The 16553-nt window shown below is 42.6% G+C and overlaps 2 protein-coding genes across 6 annotated transcripts in view; both read left to right on the top strand.

Moving 5' to 3' along the window:
* Window positions 1-16553, top strand: part of SCFD2 (sec1 family domain containing 2) — a 411837-nt gene that overhangs the window by 234183 nt on the left and 161101 nt on the right. The window lies entirely within an intron of this gene.
* Window positions 14145-15571, top strand: LOC117312405 (chromatin modification-related protein MEAF6). The gene has a single exon (XM_033857012.2). The coding sequence runs from the start codon at window positions 14179-14181 to the stop codon at window positions 14752-14754; it is 576 nt and encodes a 191-aa protein (XP_033712903.1). The 5' UTR covers window positions 14145-14178; the 3' UTR covers window positions 14755-15571.

Below are 16553 nucleotides of genomic sequence, written 5' to 3'. Positions count from 1 at the left end.
TTGGTAGTAGTTTGGAACGTTGACTGCAAATTGGAATCACCTGAGGTTTTAAAGCTGTTGGCACCTGATTTCACCTGCAGAGATTCTGAAGTCATTGGCCTGGAGCGTGGCCTGGGAATAACAATTTTTAAAGTTCTCCAGGTGACTCCAGTATGTAGCCGGTCCACTGAAATTCTGCATATATTTAAAACAGCCATTTTCCCTGGAACATTATGTGCATTTGAACTGAAGACACAGTCAACTATCTATGTGGTTGTCTGACTGACTTGTATATTTAAAACATATATTATTTTTGTTTTACTAAATATAACATTAATTTAGATCTCTTCTTAAAATAAGGAATCTCCTGCTCTATGCCACACAATTACATGGAAACATTCCAGTGAAGTATTACTTATAAATGAAATAGGACTCTCATTTAAATAATCTATTTAATAGCATGGAATACTAAAATTGCCCTCTCTGCCTTAGCGTTGCTACTTAAAGTAGACTGTTAAAATTCATCACATTTGTAATTAGATTTGTAATGAGCTGAGTCCGTAATAAATTCAGCTGCCTGTTGAATGGTCAGGTTTTATCTGATAGCCTCAGAGACACTGGGAAATGAGGTGCTGAGGATGAGGGCGAGACACCTTTCCCTCGAATTCTGGAGACGGCTTGCGCTGAGAATGCTGAGTGCTTTTCTACCCTCTAAGCTGTCTCCCTTCTGTAGGGGTCAAGTTCCCGCTAGTTTTTGCATTGCCCTTTAGCTGCTCAACAGTAGTGTTGATAACTTTACTTTTTGGCTGCTAACACAGCACAAGGTATGTATGACTTTATTTTTAGGCTCAGCCACATTGGAAAACTAATGAGAGGCCCTTCGTTACCCTCCCTCCCAGCCTTGATGCACATACTTTCTCCCTGTGTTGATGAGCAAGCGCCCCGTCCCTGGTATTTTTGTCTTTATCAGCTGCACTCAACTTTCCTCCTTTTCCCAACATCTCCTTCTACGTCCTCACTATTTCTCTTTCTTCTCCATCCTTTAGTCTCGCCACTCAACACCCTTATTCTTCTTCCCTCCCATCACTGTGTTCCAAAATATACAAGAATCTAAAACCGAAGGACATGGAAGAAAGTATAGCAACAAATTATTAGTGGTTAAAGTGGTTCATTACTAGAGAAGCTAACAATTAGAAAGAAACAGTATATTATGGAAAATCCTGTCTCTAGGAGGGAGTCGGGATAGTTCTCCTTGCTATTATTCAAATTGTAGTTCATGTACAGTTCTGCAAGTTAATTGAATAATATTTAGAAAAAAATTAGACGTAAGTCTCTTTGCTGTGAGTAAAACAGAATCAGCACTTTCCTATAAATCAACTGTTTTTCCTTTCCTTAAGTCCAGGAGCTGCTGTTATTTCTTTGGGGCCAAAACATACATTTCACAGTAACATTTTAGAGACGTTGATGGGGCTCAATGACTGTGGCCGAGGCTGCATGGTAGAGATTTGCTGTAACAATGGACATCCCCTGGGTCCTCACCTGAGGTCATTAAATTGATTTAGTTTGGGTCCACTGGTGGTATTTTAATGCAGCTTAGCTGTACAAATACAAGGCCCCATTGTGTAATACAGGCAGTGCATTGTTATTTTTCTAGGCCTGTCAATGTAAAAAATGTGTCTGTTTGCCTTCCCCTATGACCTGAAAAAAAATTTTTTTTTTAGTTATATTACAGAGTAGCAGGACACCCTAGAAATGTTGGTTTGGGAAGGTACCTTGAGGAATAACATAGAAATATCTGGCAACATAATTTGGTAAAGAGGCCAGGGATGCACACGCTCATCTTAGGGGACTTTATTACCCTTCCTTTTCAGTTAAGTACCGAGCCTGCATGAACCACGTGAAGAGTCTCTAAGAGGCTGGTGGTTCTTCTGATGGTGGTCTGCTGTGGCCAGAGAGGTCATTTTCACTGCAGCCAGTCGGGAGAGAGGCCAAGTAAATGGGCACACATGCTCCAATACCCAGCACCCTAGGAAGCCACACTAAACACACTGTGTCCAAGGTTTGCCCAAAATAAACCAGATGGCATTCAGCTTGCCAGGACATTTAGTACGGTGTGTGTTGCGGGTTGTTGCAGGACCCATGTGTCTGTCATAAGATTCTGTTGAATCCAGGTGTTTTCTTTTCTCTCTCTCTTTTTTTTTTCTTTTTGGCATGTGGCCATTGGTAACCATTTCTTCAGATATGTCTTCTTGTGGGTTCCTCTAGGGTGGTTCTCTTTTGTCCTAGCAGGTACTGGATTGAGTACCTTACAGGAAATTGCCACACAGCTTCATATGTGGTTTTGTAATGGGCCTATTTTTAGGCTATTTTCCATACCTCTGGGACTCCTGGGAGTTCCTTCCCAAGGGTAAGTCTCCAGCTACGGACATGTAAGTACTACAAGTAAACACAGGAGAGAGGCTGTGTCACTTTTCTGCCTATTACTGCACCATAGTATGAGCTTCTGAGATGCTCATTTGAGAGTGTCATTGATAAAAGTCTTACTGCCACAGACCCTGGAGACTCAGAGGCCTGGGTTAGAATCCGATCTCTGACACATCCTGTCAGTGTGACCTCCAGCAAGCTCCTTACTCTCCTGGAGCATTAGTTACCTAATATGTAAAGTGGAGATTAATAGCAGACCTTCAGGGGGTTGCTTTGAAGATTAAATCAGATAATGAATGTAAATTGCCTAGTAGATAGTAAGCATTCAGTAAGTGTTAGATACTGCAATTAGATATTATTACCGCTATTACTGTGAATATCCTGACCTAATTCATGCCCTACACCCACAAACACAAACCCCTAAATTATTGTCATGACTGCTTCTCTCCTCTTAATCTGTTAAGTGTAATATTTTCAACTTGGACTTAAAAATAAACCTCATTTTTGTTTTTTTTTTAAGACCTCATATTTGAAGACTAAGCTATTCATTTTGATTCTTTTTTAAAAATATTTATTTATTTATTTATTTTTGGCTGCATCAGGTCTTAGTTGTGGCACGCGGGATCTTTGTTGTGGTGTACGAGCTTCTCTTTAGTTGCGGCCACAGGCTCCAGAGCGCATGGGCTCAGTAGTTGCAGCACACGGGCTCTGTAGTTGCAGCACGCAGGCTTAGTCGCCCCGCGGCATGTGAGATCTTAGTTATCCGACCAGGGATCGAACTCACATCCCCTGCATTGGAAGGTGGATTCTTAACCACTGAACCACCAGGGAAGTCCCTCATTTTGATTCTTTACCTCACTTATCTCTGCTTTCTTATGCTCTAAAAGGTTTTAGTTTCTTTAAACTAACATTGGTCAAAATGTCCTTATTCTTTGCTACCGGTTATGCGCCTTACTGTGCATTATCCAGTTCAAGTTCAGCAAATGTTTATCAGGCATCTTCTGTCTGGTAGGCACCATGCCAGCAGGTAAGGATACAGAGCTGATCAGTACATGATTCTTGCCCTCGAGGAGCCTTATATTTAGTGGGGAAATAGACATGTAAAATGTCAACTAAAACATAGAATGATAACTGTCATAAATTATAGGAGGGATGAAAAATACACAGGAGGGCGGCTAAGGAGAAGATGCTCCTGCCTCAGCCCCAGGGAGGCCAGGGAGTCTTCACCGAACGGGCAGAGCAAAGCTATTCCCTGAGGAACAGGAGGGTGTCAGGTGCACAGCAGGTGTTCCTCAGTAGGCAGAGGGAACAGCAGATGCAGAAGCATGGAGATGAGTAATGAAATGGCCCGTCTAGAGAATTCAGGGGGAACCGTGTGCCTGGAGTGTTTTGTGCACCTGTGGGGCGCTGGATGTTGAGATGAGAGCGTCTGGAGGGGCTAGATTACAAAGAGCTTTGTCTGCCTTCCTGAGGAATTTAGACTTTATCCTATAGACTGTGATGGGGCCATTGCAAGGGTTTCAGCAGTGGAGTCCCTGTTTTCTTTTTCATTAACGTACCACTTACATACAGGAAAGTACACAAATCATAAGTCTACAGCCTAATGAATTTTTCATGTGTACACACCTATGTGTATGGACAGTATTTCCAGCAGCTCACTTGCACCTCCTCCCGTCAGTCTCCCCAGAGGTAACCACTGTTCTGACTTATTTCACCCTACATTAGTTTTGCCAGTTTTCGGCTTTGTCTAACTGGATTCATACGGTATGTGCTCTTTTCTGTCTGGCTTCTTTTATTCAACATTTTGCCTGTGAGAGCCATCCATGTTGTTGTATGTGCCGTAGCCTGTTCCTTTCTGAATGCTGTGTAGCCTGCATTGTATGAAAATACTTCTGCAGTCACTTGTGACTGCTGTTTCTTTTCAATTGTTGACCTAAAATTGCCTAAAAGTGGACCAAGAATGGACTCCTTCTCCACTTCCATTTTCACCTTCTTTACAAAATGCACACAGTATAAGTTGTGATTTCCATTTGGGCTTTAAGTTGGACTGGTCCCACTTGTCCCATCTGAAAGACCAAGGATCTGTCACTAACTAGAACATTTAAGATCCTGCCACCTCAAGGGAAGACTGGCTCAAGGGTGTTCCAGCTCATAAAGTAAGTTCTTTATTTTCTTGTTATTCTTTACTGTCTCCCATGACCTTCCACCTCATCAATTAACAAATGATTATTGAGAACTGACAAGGTGCCAGACATTGGGACTTGTGACAAGAAGTTTGTAATAAGCAGTCAATCAAGATTCCATCCTAATCTGGAGGGTTGGGGAACACTTTCTTAAAGGAGTAACAGTTGATCTGTGAACTGAAGGATGAGCAGGAATTAGCTAGAAGGGAGGGGGAACAGCAGCCGCAAAGCGGAGAGAGTGGCAGAGTTGGAGCTGGAGACAGAGACAGCGACCCAAGCATGTGAGGGCTCGTGGCCCCTTAAGGATCTTGAATTTTATTACAAAGGCAGTGTAAAACCTTTGAACAGGAGAGTGATGTGATCTGTTTTGCATCTTTTAAATAATTAGATTCCCTGCTGCACTTTTATTAAAAGCAAGGGTCCTACTGCTGAATATCTGACCTATAGGTTCGGACCATGTAGGAAATTTAGCTCTAATTGAGGGACCAGTCATTATTCTTTGATGGCCTCATCTCATTTTTAATATGTTCAGGTCTTTTCTGTATGTCTTCTCTTCCTTGCATCCTAGACTTTCAGAACTTCCTTCCCTTTGACTAGAATGTCAGTGTAAGTCTCACATTAGTGTATGCAGAACTAATTTAAAATCCTGGCTTTATTCTTTAACTGAAGTCTTCTTTTAATGATGGAAAACCTCAGGATTTTAACTTCAGGTGGGTTAACACTTTGATACACCGTTAGTCTACTTCAGTGTCACTAGCTTTACTCTGTATCCAGACTGAGAAACAATTTAATGACAGCAATTGTATTAATTAGCTCTAGCCGCTGTACTTAAAAAAAAAAAGTCAAAATGGCTTAATCTGAAGTTTCATTTTCTTACTCCAGCCCACTATGATTGAGGTGGCCCTCCTCCAAGAGGTAACTCAGGGACCTGGGCTCCCTCCCGCAGGTGCTTGCATCATCTCAGAGTCTTTAGCGTCTAACCACACTGCTGGGGAAAGAGTGGCCCAGAAGATTGCGTAGGTTGTTCTACTGCTAGTCCTGGAAGGGGTGACCATCACTTCTGCACACATTCTATTGGCCAGAGCATAGTCTCACGCTCCCAGAACCCAGCTGGAAGGAAGGCAGGCTGACAAGGGACCTCCTGAGTGCTGGGAAGAAGATTTAAGGAGTCAGCATCTAGCCAGTCTGCCATAGTGATACAAAATGTGCTCCAACTTTTGTTGCTTTTTACAAATTACACTTACTCATTCTTTTTTTTTTTTTTTTTTTTTTTTGGCGGTATGCGGGCCTGTCACTGTTGTAGCCTCTCCCGTTGCGGAGCACAGACTCTGGACGCGCAGGCTCAGCGGCCACGGCTCACGGGCCCAGCCGCTCCGCGGCATGTGGGATCTTCCCGGACCGGGGCACGAACCCGTGTCCCCTGCATCGGCAGGCGGACTCTCAGCCACTGAGCCACCAGGGAAGCCCCACTTACTCATTCTTTTATTCACTAAGGGTCCTGAGTACCTGCACTGTGCCAGGTGCTAGGAATACAGTGGGAAGCAAGACAGACATGGTCTCTGCAGTTTAGCAGAGAGAGGAACAGAAATAAAACAATCACACCAATGGCCGCTTAACTATAGCATTGTAATAAGGGCTGTGAAGGAAACTAGCATGATGTTAGGAGAGAGCACCTGACCAGTCAAGAAGTGTTCAGGGAGAGTGTCTCTGAGGAAGAAGCAGTTAAGCTGCCTCCTGACAGATGACAGGGAGTGGAGAGACAAAAGAAGTGGGCAGCTTTCCGAGGGAGCAAGAAGGGGCACTGGGAGTTTAAGGAACTGAAGGAAGCATGGCTGAAGCCCACAGAATGGGGAGACAGGAGCCAGATAATCCAGGGCATGGGGGGCCATGAGAAGCAAACAATGGGGGACATAAAGCAGTGGGAAGCCACTGAAGGAGGTTCAGCCTGGGAGTACATGATCATAAATGTGTTTTATAAACATTGGCCTCAACGTGGAGGATGGATTGGTATGGGGCCAGAGATGGTTGTCAGCGTCCAGGTACATTATCTCTATGGCTTCCTTCTGGTTTCTCTTCTTCCTTCATAGCCTCCCACCACTGTACATAAAACCGTTAGGCTCCAGTGGAAGTGCTGGAATTTTCAGTTCCAGACATGGAGATGTTATCTGTATTATTGAAGTAGAATAATCGAATCCAATTCTGAGCTCTTTGTCATCTTGAAATATTCCTTATGGCCTCTACTGTCTGTCTTGACTCAGTCAGTCACGTCAGCTGTTTAGCCAGACCCTTGCCGGCGAGGTTTGCCGCCACTTAATCTGGAGCTGGTAGAAAGCAGTGCCCATGACTGCCCCGTCTGCCATTTTGAAAAAAGTCTAATCAACACCTCATTCGTCCAGCATTACTCCGGGATAAGCTGTTGCCTATGAGATCTTGTTTCTCTTAAGTACTCAGAGGTGTTTTTAAGACTTTTAACATTTTCTGATTTCAAAAATGGACATAGAAACAATATTAAAGATAGAGTTTTAAAGGAAAAAAAGTCCTTAACTCTATTGGACAACAGTTTTTACTTTTGCATATCACATTAGAATATTTGTAGACTTGTGTATGCATATCAAAATATCTTCCATTGTTTTTTCTTTTTTTTTAACTTCAATATAGTATCTTGTCTATAGCAGAAATAAATAAATATCTGTTGGATGAGTCAATGAACGTATGAATGAATATACGTTAATCAAAGAAATTTTTTAAATGTTGAAAAGCCAAAAGAAGAAAATTTACATCACCTAAAATAATTTTAACAAAAAAAGGACCTATAATTGCTCCACTGAAAAACAAATTTTACCTGTGCATTTTTACATAGTTTTAATAGAGCATTCTGTGTCCTGCTTTTCTAAAAAAAAAAAACATTTTTATGACCTTTTATCTAAAATATTGCATATAATTTTCTGATGTGAGGTAGTCAGAGCAGATACCATTATCAGAAATTTTTATACAGAAATAGACTCAGGTTAGATGGCTGGGTGCAGGGAGCAGGGCCAGGAAAGGTCCCATGCTTCCAACTGACAGATTTCTTTCATTTACCATGCACTGCTGCCCCTCTGCTCACTCTTATTTGTCATCCTGTCATTTGGGAACAAAATGAGGAGGAGGGAGTAGCTAATGGCAGTGACACATGTGGTTTAGAGTATGAGGAAGCCAGGCTGCCTGGGTTTGAATCTCAGTTCCTCTGTGTGAGTTTGCTAAAGTTACTTAACCTCTGTAGGTACATACCACATGTGTGTATCATTGATGTGTGTGTGTGTGTGACTGTGTACAGGTGAGGGGATATGATAGGGAGCAGATAGTTAAGGGGTCAAGAGGAAACATAACCTATAAAGAAAATGCTTGGAAGAGAACTGTGTTTTTACTCTTTTGAGAAGAGCAGAGGAGAGGTGTAATGGTACATTCATATTGGGTAGATCTTATGTTGCAAAAAGCACTTTCATGGGAGGAGGAAATTTGTCTTTTTTTCATCCGCTCTGCTTAAGTCCTAGGACAGTTTTTGAAATAGACTAAGCATTCAGTAAACATTTGTTGAATATAAAAAATGAAATCAAAACTTGGGGAAATAATTACCATACACGTCATTGCAAGAACACATAGCATTGTTAAAATGGGAATATCAGGTACCATTAAAACTAGAACTTTCTGGTTCCTTTTGAAACATTATTTTCCAAGACTTGTTCCTATTTTATGATCTTCTAGTTATCACAGAAAATGTGTATGCTCTTTCAAAAAATGTATGCTCTTTTAAAAATGATGTTATGAGTCATTTATGCCATTGCTGACTCTGCAATTATAGGCACTGAAGATTTGTTCTGAAAAGATTTTTCAATATGGGTTTTTAAACCTCATAGTAGAGTAGAAACAAAAATTTCATTGAAAATCTAGAGAGCTGGATTCTGGTCCCACTTCTGCCCTTTAGTAGCTGTGTGACCTTGAATAATAGTTGAGTGACCTCTCTGATCTTTAGTTTCCTCATCCTTAAAATGGGGTGGTCAGGACTTCCCTGGTGGTGCAGTGGTTGGGGGTCTGCCTGGCAACGCAGGGGACACTGGTTCAAGCCCTGGTCCGGGAAGATCCCACATGCCGCGGAGCAACTAAGCCCGTGCACCACAACTGCTGAGCCTGTGCTCTAGAGCCCATGAGCCACAACTACTGAGCCCATGAGCCACAACTGCTGAGCCCACGTGCCACGACTACTTGGGCCCGCGCGCCTGGAGCCCGTGCCCTGCAGCAGGAGAAGCCGCCGCGATGAGAGGCCCGCGCACCGCAACGAAGAGTGACCCCCGCTCCCCGCAACTAGAGAAAGCTTGTGCGCAGCAACGAAGACCCAACACAGCCAATAAATAAATTTTTTTTTTTTTTTTTTTTTTTCGGTACGCGGGCCTCTCACTGCCGCAGCCTCTCCCGTTGCGGAGCACAGGCTCCGGGCACGCAGGCTCAGCGGCCATGGCTCACGGAGGCAGCCGCTCCGCGGCATGTGGGACCCTCCCGGACCGGGGCACGAACCCGCGTCCCCTGCATCGGCAGGCGGACTCCCAACCACTGCGCCACCAGGGAAGCCCTTTTTTTTTTTTTTTTTTTTTTTTTTTTAAATGGGGTGGTCAGCTAAGTGATCTCTGGGAGACTTTTCAGCTCTTCAAAGCTATGATTTTTTTATTCCATGGACACTAAACCTTTATATTTTAAGAAGTTAGATTATAACTATGAGAGAATTTGTTTATAAAGAGCATTTCAAGGCATTTTAAAGGTTTTCCTAGTTAATAGGAATGTACATTGAGATAGTCATAGGCTTTTTTTATTCTCCAAAGTAGGTAAATAATTAGATAAATTCATTCACTCATTAAATAAGTGTTTTTCATTCAATAAGTGTACCTGCTATACATGCACCAGGTATTGTGTGTTAATCCCACAAAGAAAAATACCTTATTTGGAGAATATAAGATATATAGATATATGAGTCAATCTAATTTTATAAGGAAATTTGGGGGAAAATAAAATTTTAAATATGTTTTATTATACAGAGAGTGAAAAATGATATTATATATGTGTGTATGTATGTGTATATATATACATATATATATATTTGTAGAGTGTATGAAATCACAGGCTCTGGATATACGGTAATATGTTACTAACCCTCAAAATTACATTTTTAGAGCTAAATTACATATCTAATAAGAAATACATGGGCCATGGAATACTAGTGCATAGCAGACCAACAAAACACAAATTGCATTGATAAACAAAGTGACTACACTGTACTTATGGGGTCAGAAAAGCAAATACCAGTACTAAATGTCATTGAACACTAATAAATAAAAAGCCACATTATAAAACAAAAATGAATTCCAGTAGAGGGCATGCAGTCAAAGCAACAATATTAGTAAAATCTAGGGGCTTCCCTGGTGGCGCAGTGGTTGAGAATCTGCCTGCCGATGCAGGGGACACGGGTTCGTGCCCCGGTCCGGGAAAATCTCACATGCCGCGGAGCGGCTGGGCCCGTGAGCCATGGCCGCTGAGCCTGCACGTCCGGAGCCTGTGCTCTGCAATGGGAGAGGCCACAGCAGTGAGAGGCCCACCTACTGCAAAAAAAAAATCTAGTACAAGCAAAAAGTACAGTGCTATAAATCTGCTTGAATTCTTCTCCAGGTAACCCAAGTGTTTGTGAGTCTCACCCCTTTGCTGTGATGTGGTGGGACGCACACTTTGCCACCAGGAAACAGCATGCTATTGTCTTGTTACTGTCCATGGAATACAAAAGACAGACTCTTTAGTTGAATTTTCCATTGCAGTAGCTTTGTTTCTTTTTAGTAGCATAGTTCTGAACTAAGTGGACTATAAGTCCATACAACTCACTCCAGACCCAAGGCAGGCTTTCTTTTGGGGGGAGTAGAGGTAGGAATTGGGGTGGGGAGATAGGTGGATACACTTAGGTGCTGGCAAAAAGGAAAAAAAAAATAACAGTGAAGAGAAATACTCTTGCCTCCTATTGGACTCACTGTCTAAGATGGGGACAAAACTGTAAGCATATAATGTGATAACTAGTCATTCTAAACCTGGCTGCACTCAATCACTGAGGGAGCTTTGTAAAGTTAAAAAGAAGAAAGAGGAGGAGGGAGAAGAGGAGTGAACTGTAAGTCCTACTAAATCACAGTCTCTGTGGTTAGAATATTTTGAACAACATTTTTTTTTTTTTCTGGGCCACACTGAGCGGCCTGCGGGATCTTAGCTCCCCAACCAGGGATCGAACCCGTGCCCCCTGCAGAGGAAGTGCGGAGTGCTAACCACTGGACCGCCAGGGAAGTCCCTGAACAACTTTTCTACTAAGGCTGGATGATAGGCTACAAGAGAGCAAATAGTGAGTGCCCCATCTGAATGACCAGGCAAGGCTACTTCGTGAAGGGGCTTGTGTGACCTGCTACCCAGAATAGTTTTATTCCTTAAGGAGTCATGGAAGCTGAGGACCATTGTGTTCATATTTGGGTCTTGAAAAAATTACTCTTCTGAGGAGGAGAACTGGAATCAAGGACCCCCATTATGAGGTACTGTCCTAGTTCAGGCCGGAGATAATTGAGCCATCGCAGTGGGGTAGAGAGGAGGTGATAGCTTCCAAAGGTCCTTAAGGAGGAGACTCAACAGGGTCTGGTGTGAGATGTAAAAGAAGGTTTCTAAACTGGGCAACTAGGGGTCAAGTAGTGCTATTTGTGAAGATGGGAAGAATAGGTAACATCTGGGGAGGATGCAGTGGATTCCAGTAGTTTGGGAATGACTGTGGAACATTTGTCTAATAGGCATAATTATATTATCTCCAAACTGGTCTCCCTGCTCCTGCCTTTGCTCCTCTGTAATCTTATCACAGCAGCCAAAATCGGCCTTTAAAAACAGAATTCAGACCATGTCATTCCTCTGCTCAGAAAATCCTTCAGTAGCTTCTCACCTCACTCAGTAAAAGCTGGAGTCTCCTCAGTGGCCTACAAGCCCCACCTGCCACGTTCCCTCTGACCTCGCCTCCTACTGTTCTTACCTAGGTCACTTCACTTCAGCGACATAGGCCTCCACTTGTCCCTCAAACAGTCCAGGACTGCTCCTGCCTCAGGGCCTTTGGACTTGCTGCTGTCTCTGCCTCGGGTAGGGGTTGTTGTTGCTTCTGTTGTTGCTCTTGTTGTTTTGGACTGTGTTCAAGCCAAGCACAGGGTCCAGGACCTCAGTAAGTGAAAGAGTGGCTCCTTCCCCCACTTGCTTCAGGTGCTTGCTGGAATGTCTTCTGCCCTATTAAAATGACAAATGCCCCCTCCCCTTTCCTATGCCCTTTTCAAAGTCCTCATTTAAATCTTCAGCCCAGATAGCTTTCTGAAAGACAGTTCCATATTTAGAATTACTATTCATTCATTCATTCAATCAACAAATATTTATTAAGTACCTACCAAGTGCAGGGTACTGCCCTAAGCACTGTAGACACAACAGTGAACAGAACAGGCAAATATCCATCCCTTCATGGAGCTGCATTCTAGCTGGGGGAGACAATAAACAAGTAAGTACAATATTTACTATTATTGCATGATACTTTTTATGCTACTTGCTCAGAAAACCTGAGGTAGGACAGGAGGATAGAAGGGGCTTAACGCGAGTTCAGGTTTAGCAGGAGAAAGGAGTGACAGGGTTGAGGGTACTTGGATGACGAGGTGTGGGCTGGAGAAAGGGAAGAAAGCAAAATTCCAGAAACTACGGACAAGTTTAAATCATATTTCTTTTGCCCGCAAGATTAAATATTTTCATTTACTTCTAAAGTCTCAAAAATATCCTTAAAATTCATAATTACTTATTAATTTATTCAATTCAGAAAATATTTCTTGGGCCCATATTATATGCCAGACACTGTCATAGTCTCTGGAAAAACAGTGTTAGGCACATTATTGAATTATTGAGATGGGAGAGACCTTAGAAATAAATTAGGCTAAAGTCCCCACATTTTATAAATCACAAAACCAAGCCCCAGGAAAGTGATGTGGCTTGCCCAGTGATGCATAACCAGTTAACGGCAAAGCTGGAATTTGTAACTGGGTCTCCAGGCTCAAAATCAGGGCTTAATCCAAGCTACATTTCTTGGGATCAAACCTTTAAAGGTCTAAACTTGTCATTTTATGACGGAAATCACTGGGAAAATGGGATTTTCTTTATGGATACTTTCTTTTCAGCTTGCCTTTCAGGAATCTCCATAAAATATAAGTCCAGCACATGCGTATACTAGAAGTGAGAGACACGGTCATTGACCGTATTAGCTGAGAATTGTGGTTACAAGTGAGAGAAGTTTAACTGAGGTAGCATGTACATCATAAAGGGGAAACTGGGATAAGCAACGAGGTCCTACTGTATAGCACAGGGAATTACATTCAATATCCTGTGATAAACCATAATGGAAAAGAATATGAAAAAAGAATATATATACATGTATAACTGAGCCACTTTGCTGTACAGCAGTAATTAACACTGTCAATCAAATATATATCAATAAAAATTTTTTTTTAAAGTGGGGGAAACGGAAGAATTTATTGGTTACAGTAGTAATTGGTGTAGGTGTGGTGGTGGTGGGATGAACTAGGAGATTGGGATTGACATATACACACTAATATGTATAACATAGATAACTAATATTGAACATGGGGAAAAACATAAAGAAAGAGATGATTAAAACAATAGTAATTGGTGTAGCTTGGATTATGTGTCTGCTCCCTCCACAGCCAATACTGTCAGGACAAAGCCAAATGAGAAAAACAAGGCTGGCCAAGGGATTATGGGGTGAGGGTGGAGAGAGGAGTTCTCAGAAAAAAGAAGAGTTCTTGTAAAGTGTATAAAGTCCCCAAAAGATGTCTTTGTTGGTTGGGTCCTCCAAGAAGCAGGTGCTGAGACAGGGTTGTGGGGTAGCTGGTAATAGCTTTGAAAGATAAAAGGTGTGGGGGGAACAGGACTGAGCAGGAAAACCTTCGGCTAAAGTATGTATCAGACAACTGTGAAAGGAAGGAAGGGGGAAGCAGGACCAGGGAGGGAGAGCCTCAGATCTGGATGCAGATCTGACAAAGACGTGACCAACGCAAGGGGGATTTGGGAGCAGAGATTATCTGTTCCCAAACAGATTGGGAAGGGGAGACTCCTTGGAGGGAGTGGCGGGGCCCTCAAGGATCATGCCTTCACCATCCTTAGTCATTGGCTGGTCCAGCCGGGAGGAGTGTGGCCTTGGCCTTGGCTCAGAAGCAGAGGAGGCTGCCAGTGGGTGACAGCTGAAGGCTGTCCACTAATTACACTCCATCCAGCTCAAAGGCAAGTGCTTTCTTGAAGGGAGAGCACATCCAGGGCTGCCATAATGTCTGGCATGAACTGTGAATGTTTTACTGACAAAATGCAGGAAACGTCAATCAGCACATCAATGCCAAAAAATAAGAGATTCTATATTTTGGGAAATTTGCTATTTTTAAAAGTTTTTATTTAAAAAGGATGTTTTTTTAAAGAGTTTTTCTGAGCTTGGCCCCGCCACCGCCCGCCTCGGCACAACATGGCGATGCACAACAAGGCGGCGCCGCCGCAGATCCCGGACACCCGGCGGGAGCTGGCGGAGCTCGTGAAGCGGAAGCAGGAGCTGGCGGAAACACTGGCAAACTTGGAGAGACAGATCTATGCTTTTGAAGGAAGCTACCTGGAAGACACTCAGATGTATGGCAACATTATTCGTGGCTGGGATCGGTATCTGACCAACCAAAAAAACTCCAATAGCAAAAACGATAGAAGGAACCGGAAGTTTAAGGAAGCAGAGCGGCTCTTCAGTAAATCCTCAGTTACTTCAGCAGCTGCAGTAAGTGCATTGGCAGGAGTTCAGGACCAGCTCATTGAAAAGAGGGAGCCAGGAAGTGGGACGGAAAGTGATACTTCTCCAGACTTCCACAATCAGGAAAATGAGCCCAGCCAGGAGGATCCTGAGGATCTGGATGGATCTGTGCAGGGAGTGAAACCTCAGAAGGCTGCTTCTTCTACTTCCTCAGGGAGTCATCATAGCAGCCATAAAAAACGAAAGAATAAAAACCGGCACAGGATTGATCTGAAGTTAAACAAAAAACCACGAGCTGATTATTAGAAGACTCATTAGTGCAGAAGCGTCCAGGCTATAGAGCCCTGCTTCCCTCCTCCGACCTCACAAAGATAAACACCCCTCACCTGGCTGCGTGGCCATCCATCTCTGCTTTCCCAGACCTGGTGCCTGTGACTCTGAGTAGTTTGTTCTGAAATGTGGTGACAAGCAAGTCATTTCTGTAAGACCATATTGGAGCATTTATTCTGTGTCATTTTCAGTAACAATTGCAGGACGACCCAAGACATTGTTTTAATCCCAGCAAGTTGCTAACTGTGCATTTCTCCGTTCTTGGAACCAATGTCTCCCCCGTCAAACTGGCTGGCACCAGCTTCATCTGTGATGCGCATGGAGAAATGTCCTCTAGGTTTGTTTTATGCTGAACGTAGAACAAGTCACATTTCAGAGGGAGGCTGTAAATATCTGGCGTTTTCTTATTTTGTTTGTGTTTTATCGTTTTTCTATGATTGTTTTTACCATCTTATTTGCTTTGGGGACTTTTTGTAATGCCATTATACAGCTCATACCTTCCTGCTGACATATCTGATCATCTCTTTCGTGCAGTTGCCAATATTCTTAACTGAAAGTAATTTGGTTTACCATAAATAAAATGGGGGCTTGGCTTTTTGTTTCTTTGCAGAGGGAAGGTAAAGAGTGTTTATTTAATAATTACCTATCTTAAATCTTTTTGAGTTGGAAGCAGTTTCATGTTCAAGGAACAGGAAAAACTGAAACACATGAGTTTAAATGAGTCCTTTTAAAATAGGTATTTTTATTCTTTTGTATAAATAAAATTTCACAGGCTTTGACTTCTCATCCTTCACCTTTAAACTTGAGATTGTTTTTTCACTTACTTATTCGTATCATGCCTTACGGAAATTTCTTTCTCCATCTTTTCTCTCTCTTTGATGGTATTTGCCTGATTAAATATTGCTCTAAAAATGACTAAGGCACATGGAAAGGCTCTAAACTGTACCCAAAGCTGCTAACGCCTGGAGTCCTTGAGCAAAGTGAATGACAGGATCACCGAGAGGCCGCGATGCCCAGCAAACGCCCCTTCCTTTCAGGGTGGATGGGCCGAGGAGTCTGTTGATGGTTGTTACCTGCCTCTGGAGCAGCGGCCCTCCACCTCGGCTGCACATTGGAATCACCTGGGTTGCTTAAAAAAATACCAGTGCCTGGGTCGCGCTCCCCAAGACCCTGACTCGGCTACAGCCTAGTATTGGGGATATTCGTTCCAAGAGTCCCTGGCATGCTGACAGGAAACCAAGTGGAGAACCACTGCATTAGGAGACTGGATTGTTCGATTTCAATCCCATGTCATGAATCAGTCTAAGGGATAAGCTGTGGGGCCTCACCTTTCCTTTGACTCTATTTAGTCATAAATACTTATCTCCATATCTTTGTTAGAAAAAATATGTTCCATTTGTGGCAATGTTGGTAGAGCTGAAATACGGATGGCGTCTATTATCAAAACACGTCGACCTTGTCAGATGTGCAAAAGCTTCCTCTTGTTCTCAAATAAACTTTTTTTTTTTTGAAAAAAAAAAAAAAAAAGAGTTTTTCTTTTTTTTTTAATTTAAATAATACAGAAGAGCACAAATGTTCTCCCAGTTACCACTTCAAAAATCTGGTGTGTGTCCTAGCAAAGCATTTTCTCTGCCATATATATTTACATATTTTGTATATAGAAAAGTAGAACGATATTAAAAGTAATACTACTTTACAAATTGCTTTTTTTATTCAGCAGGATAGATAACCTCTAGAATACATTAACATCTTTCCCCATTCTAACCCCCCATGTT

This window comes from Tursiops truncatus, chromosome 5, assembly GCF_011762595.2.
Source record: "Tursiops truncatus isolate mTurTru1 chromosome 5, mTurTru1.mat.Y, whole genome shotgun sequence".
NCBI lineage: Eukaryota > Metazoa > Chordata > Mammalia > Artiodactyla > Delphinidae > Tursiops > Tursiops truncatus.
Note: the sequence above shows the minus strand (reverse complement) of the source record. Positions and strands in the feature narration are given on the sequence as shown.

Excerpts from the sequence above, each read along its gene's own strand:
- LOC117312405 (XM_033857012.2), top strand. The coding sequence starts at position 14,179 with ATGGCGATGCACAACAAGGCGGCGCCGCCGCAGATCCCGGACACCCGG.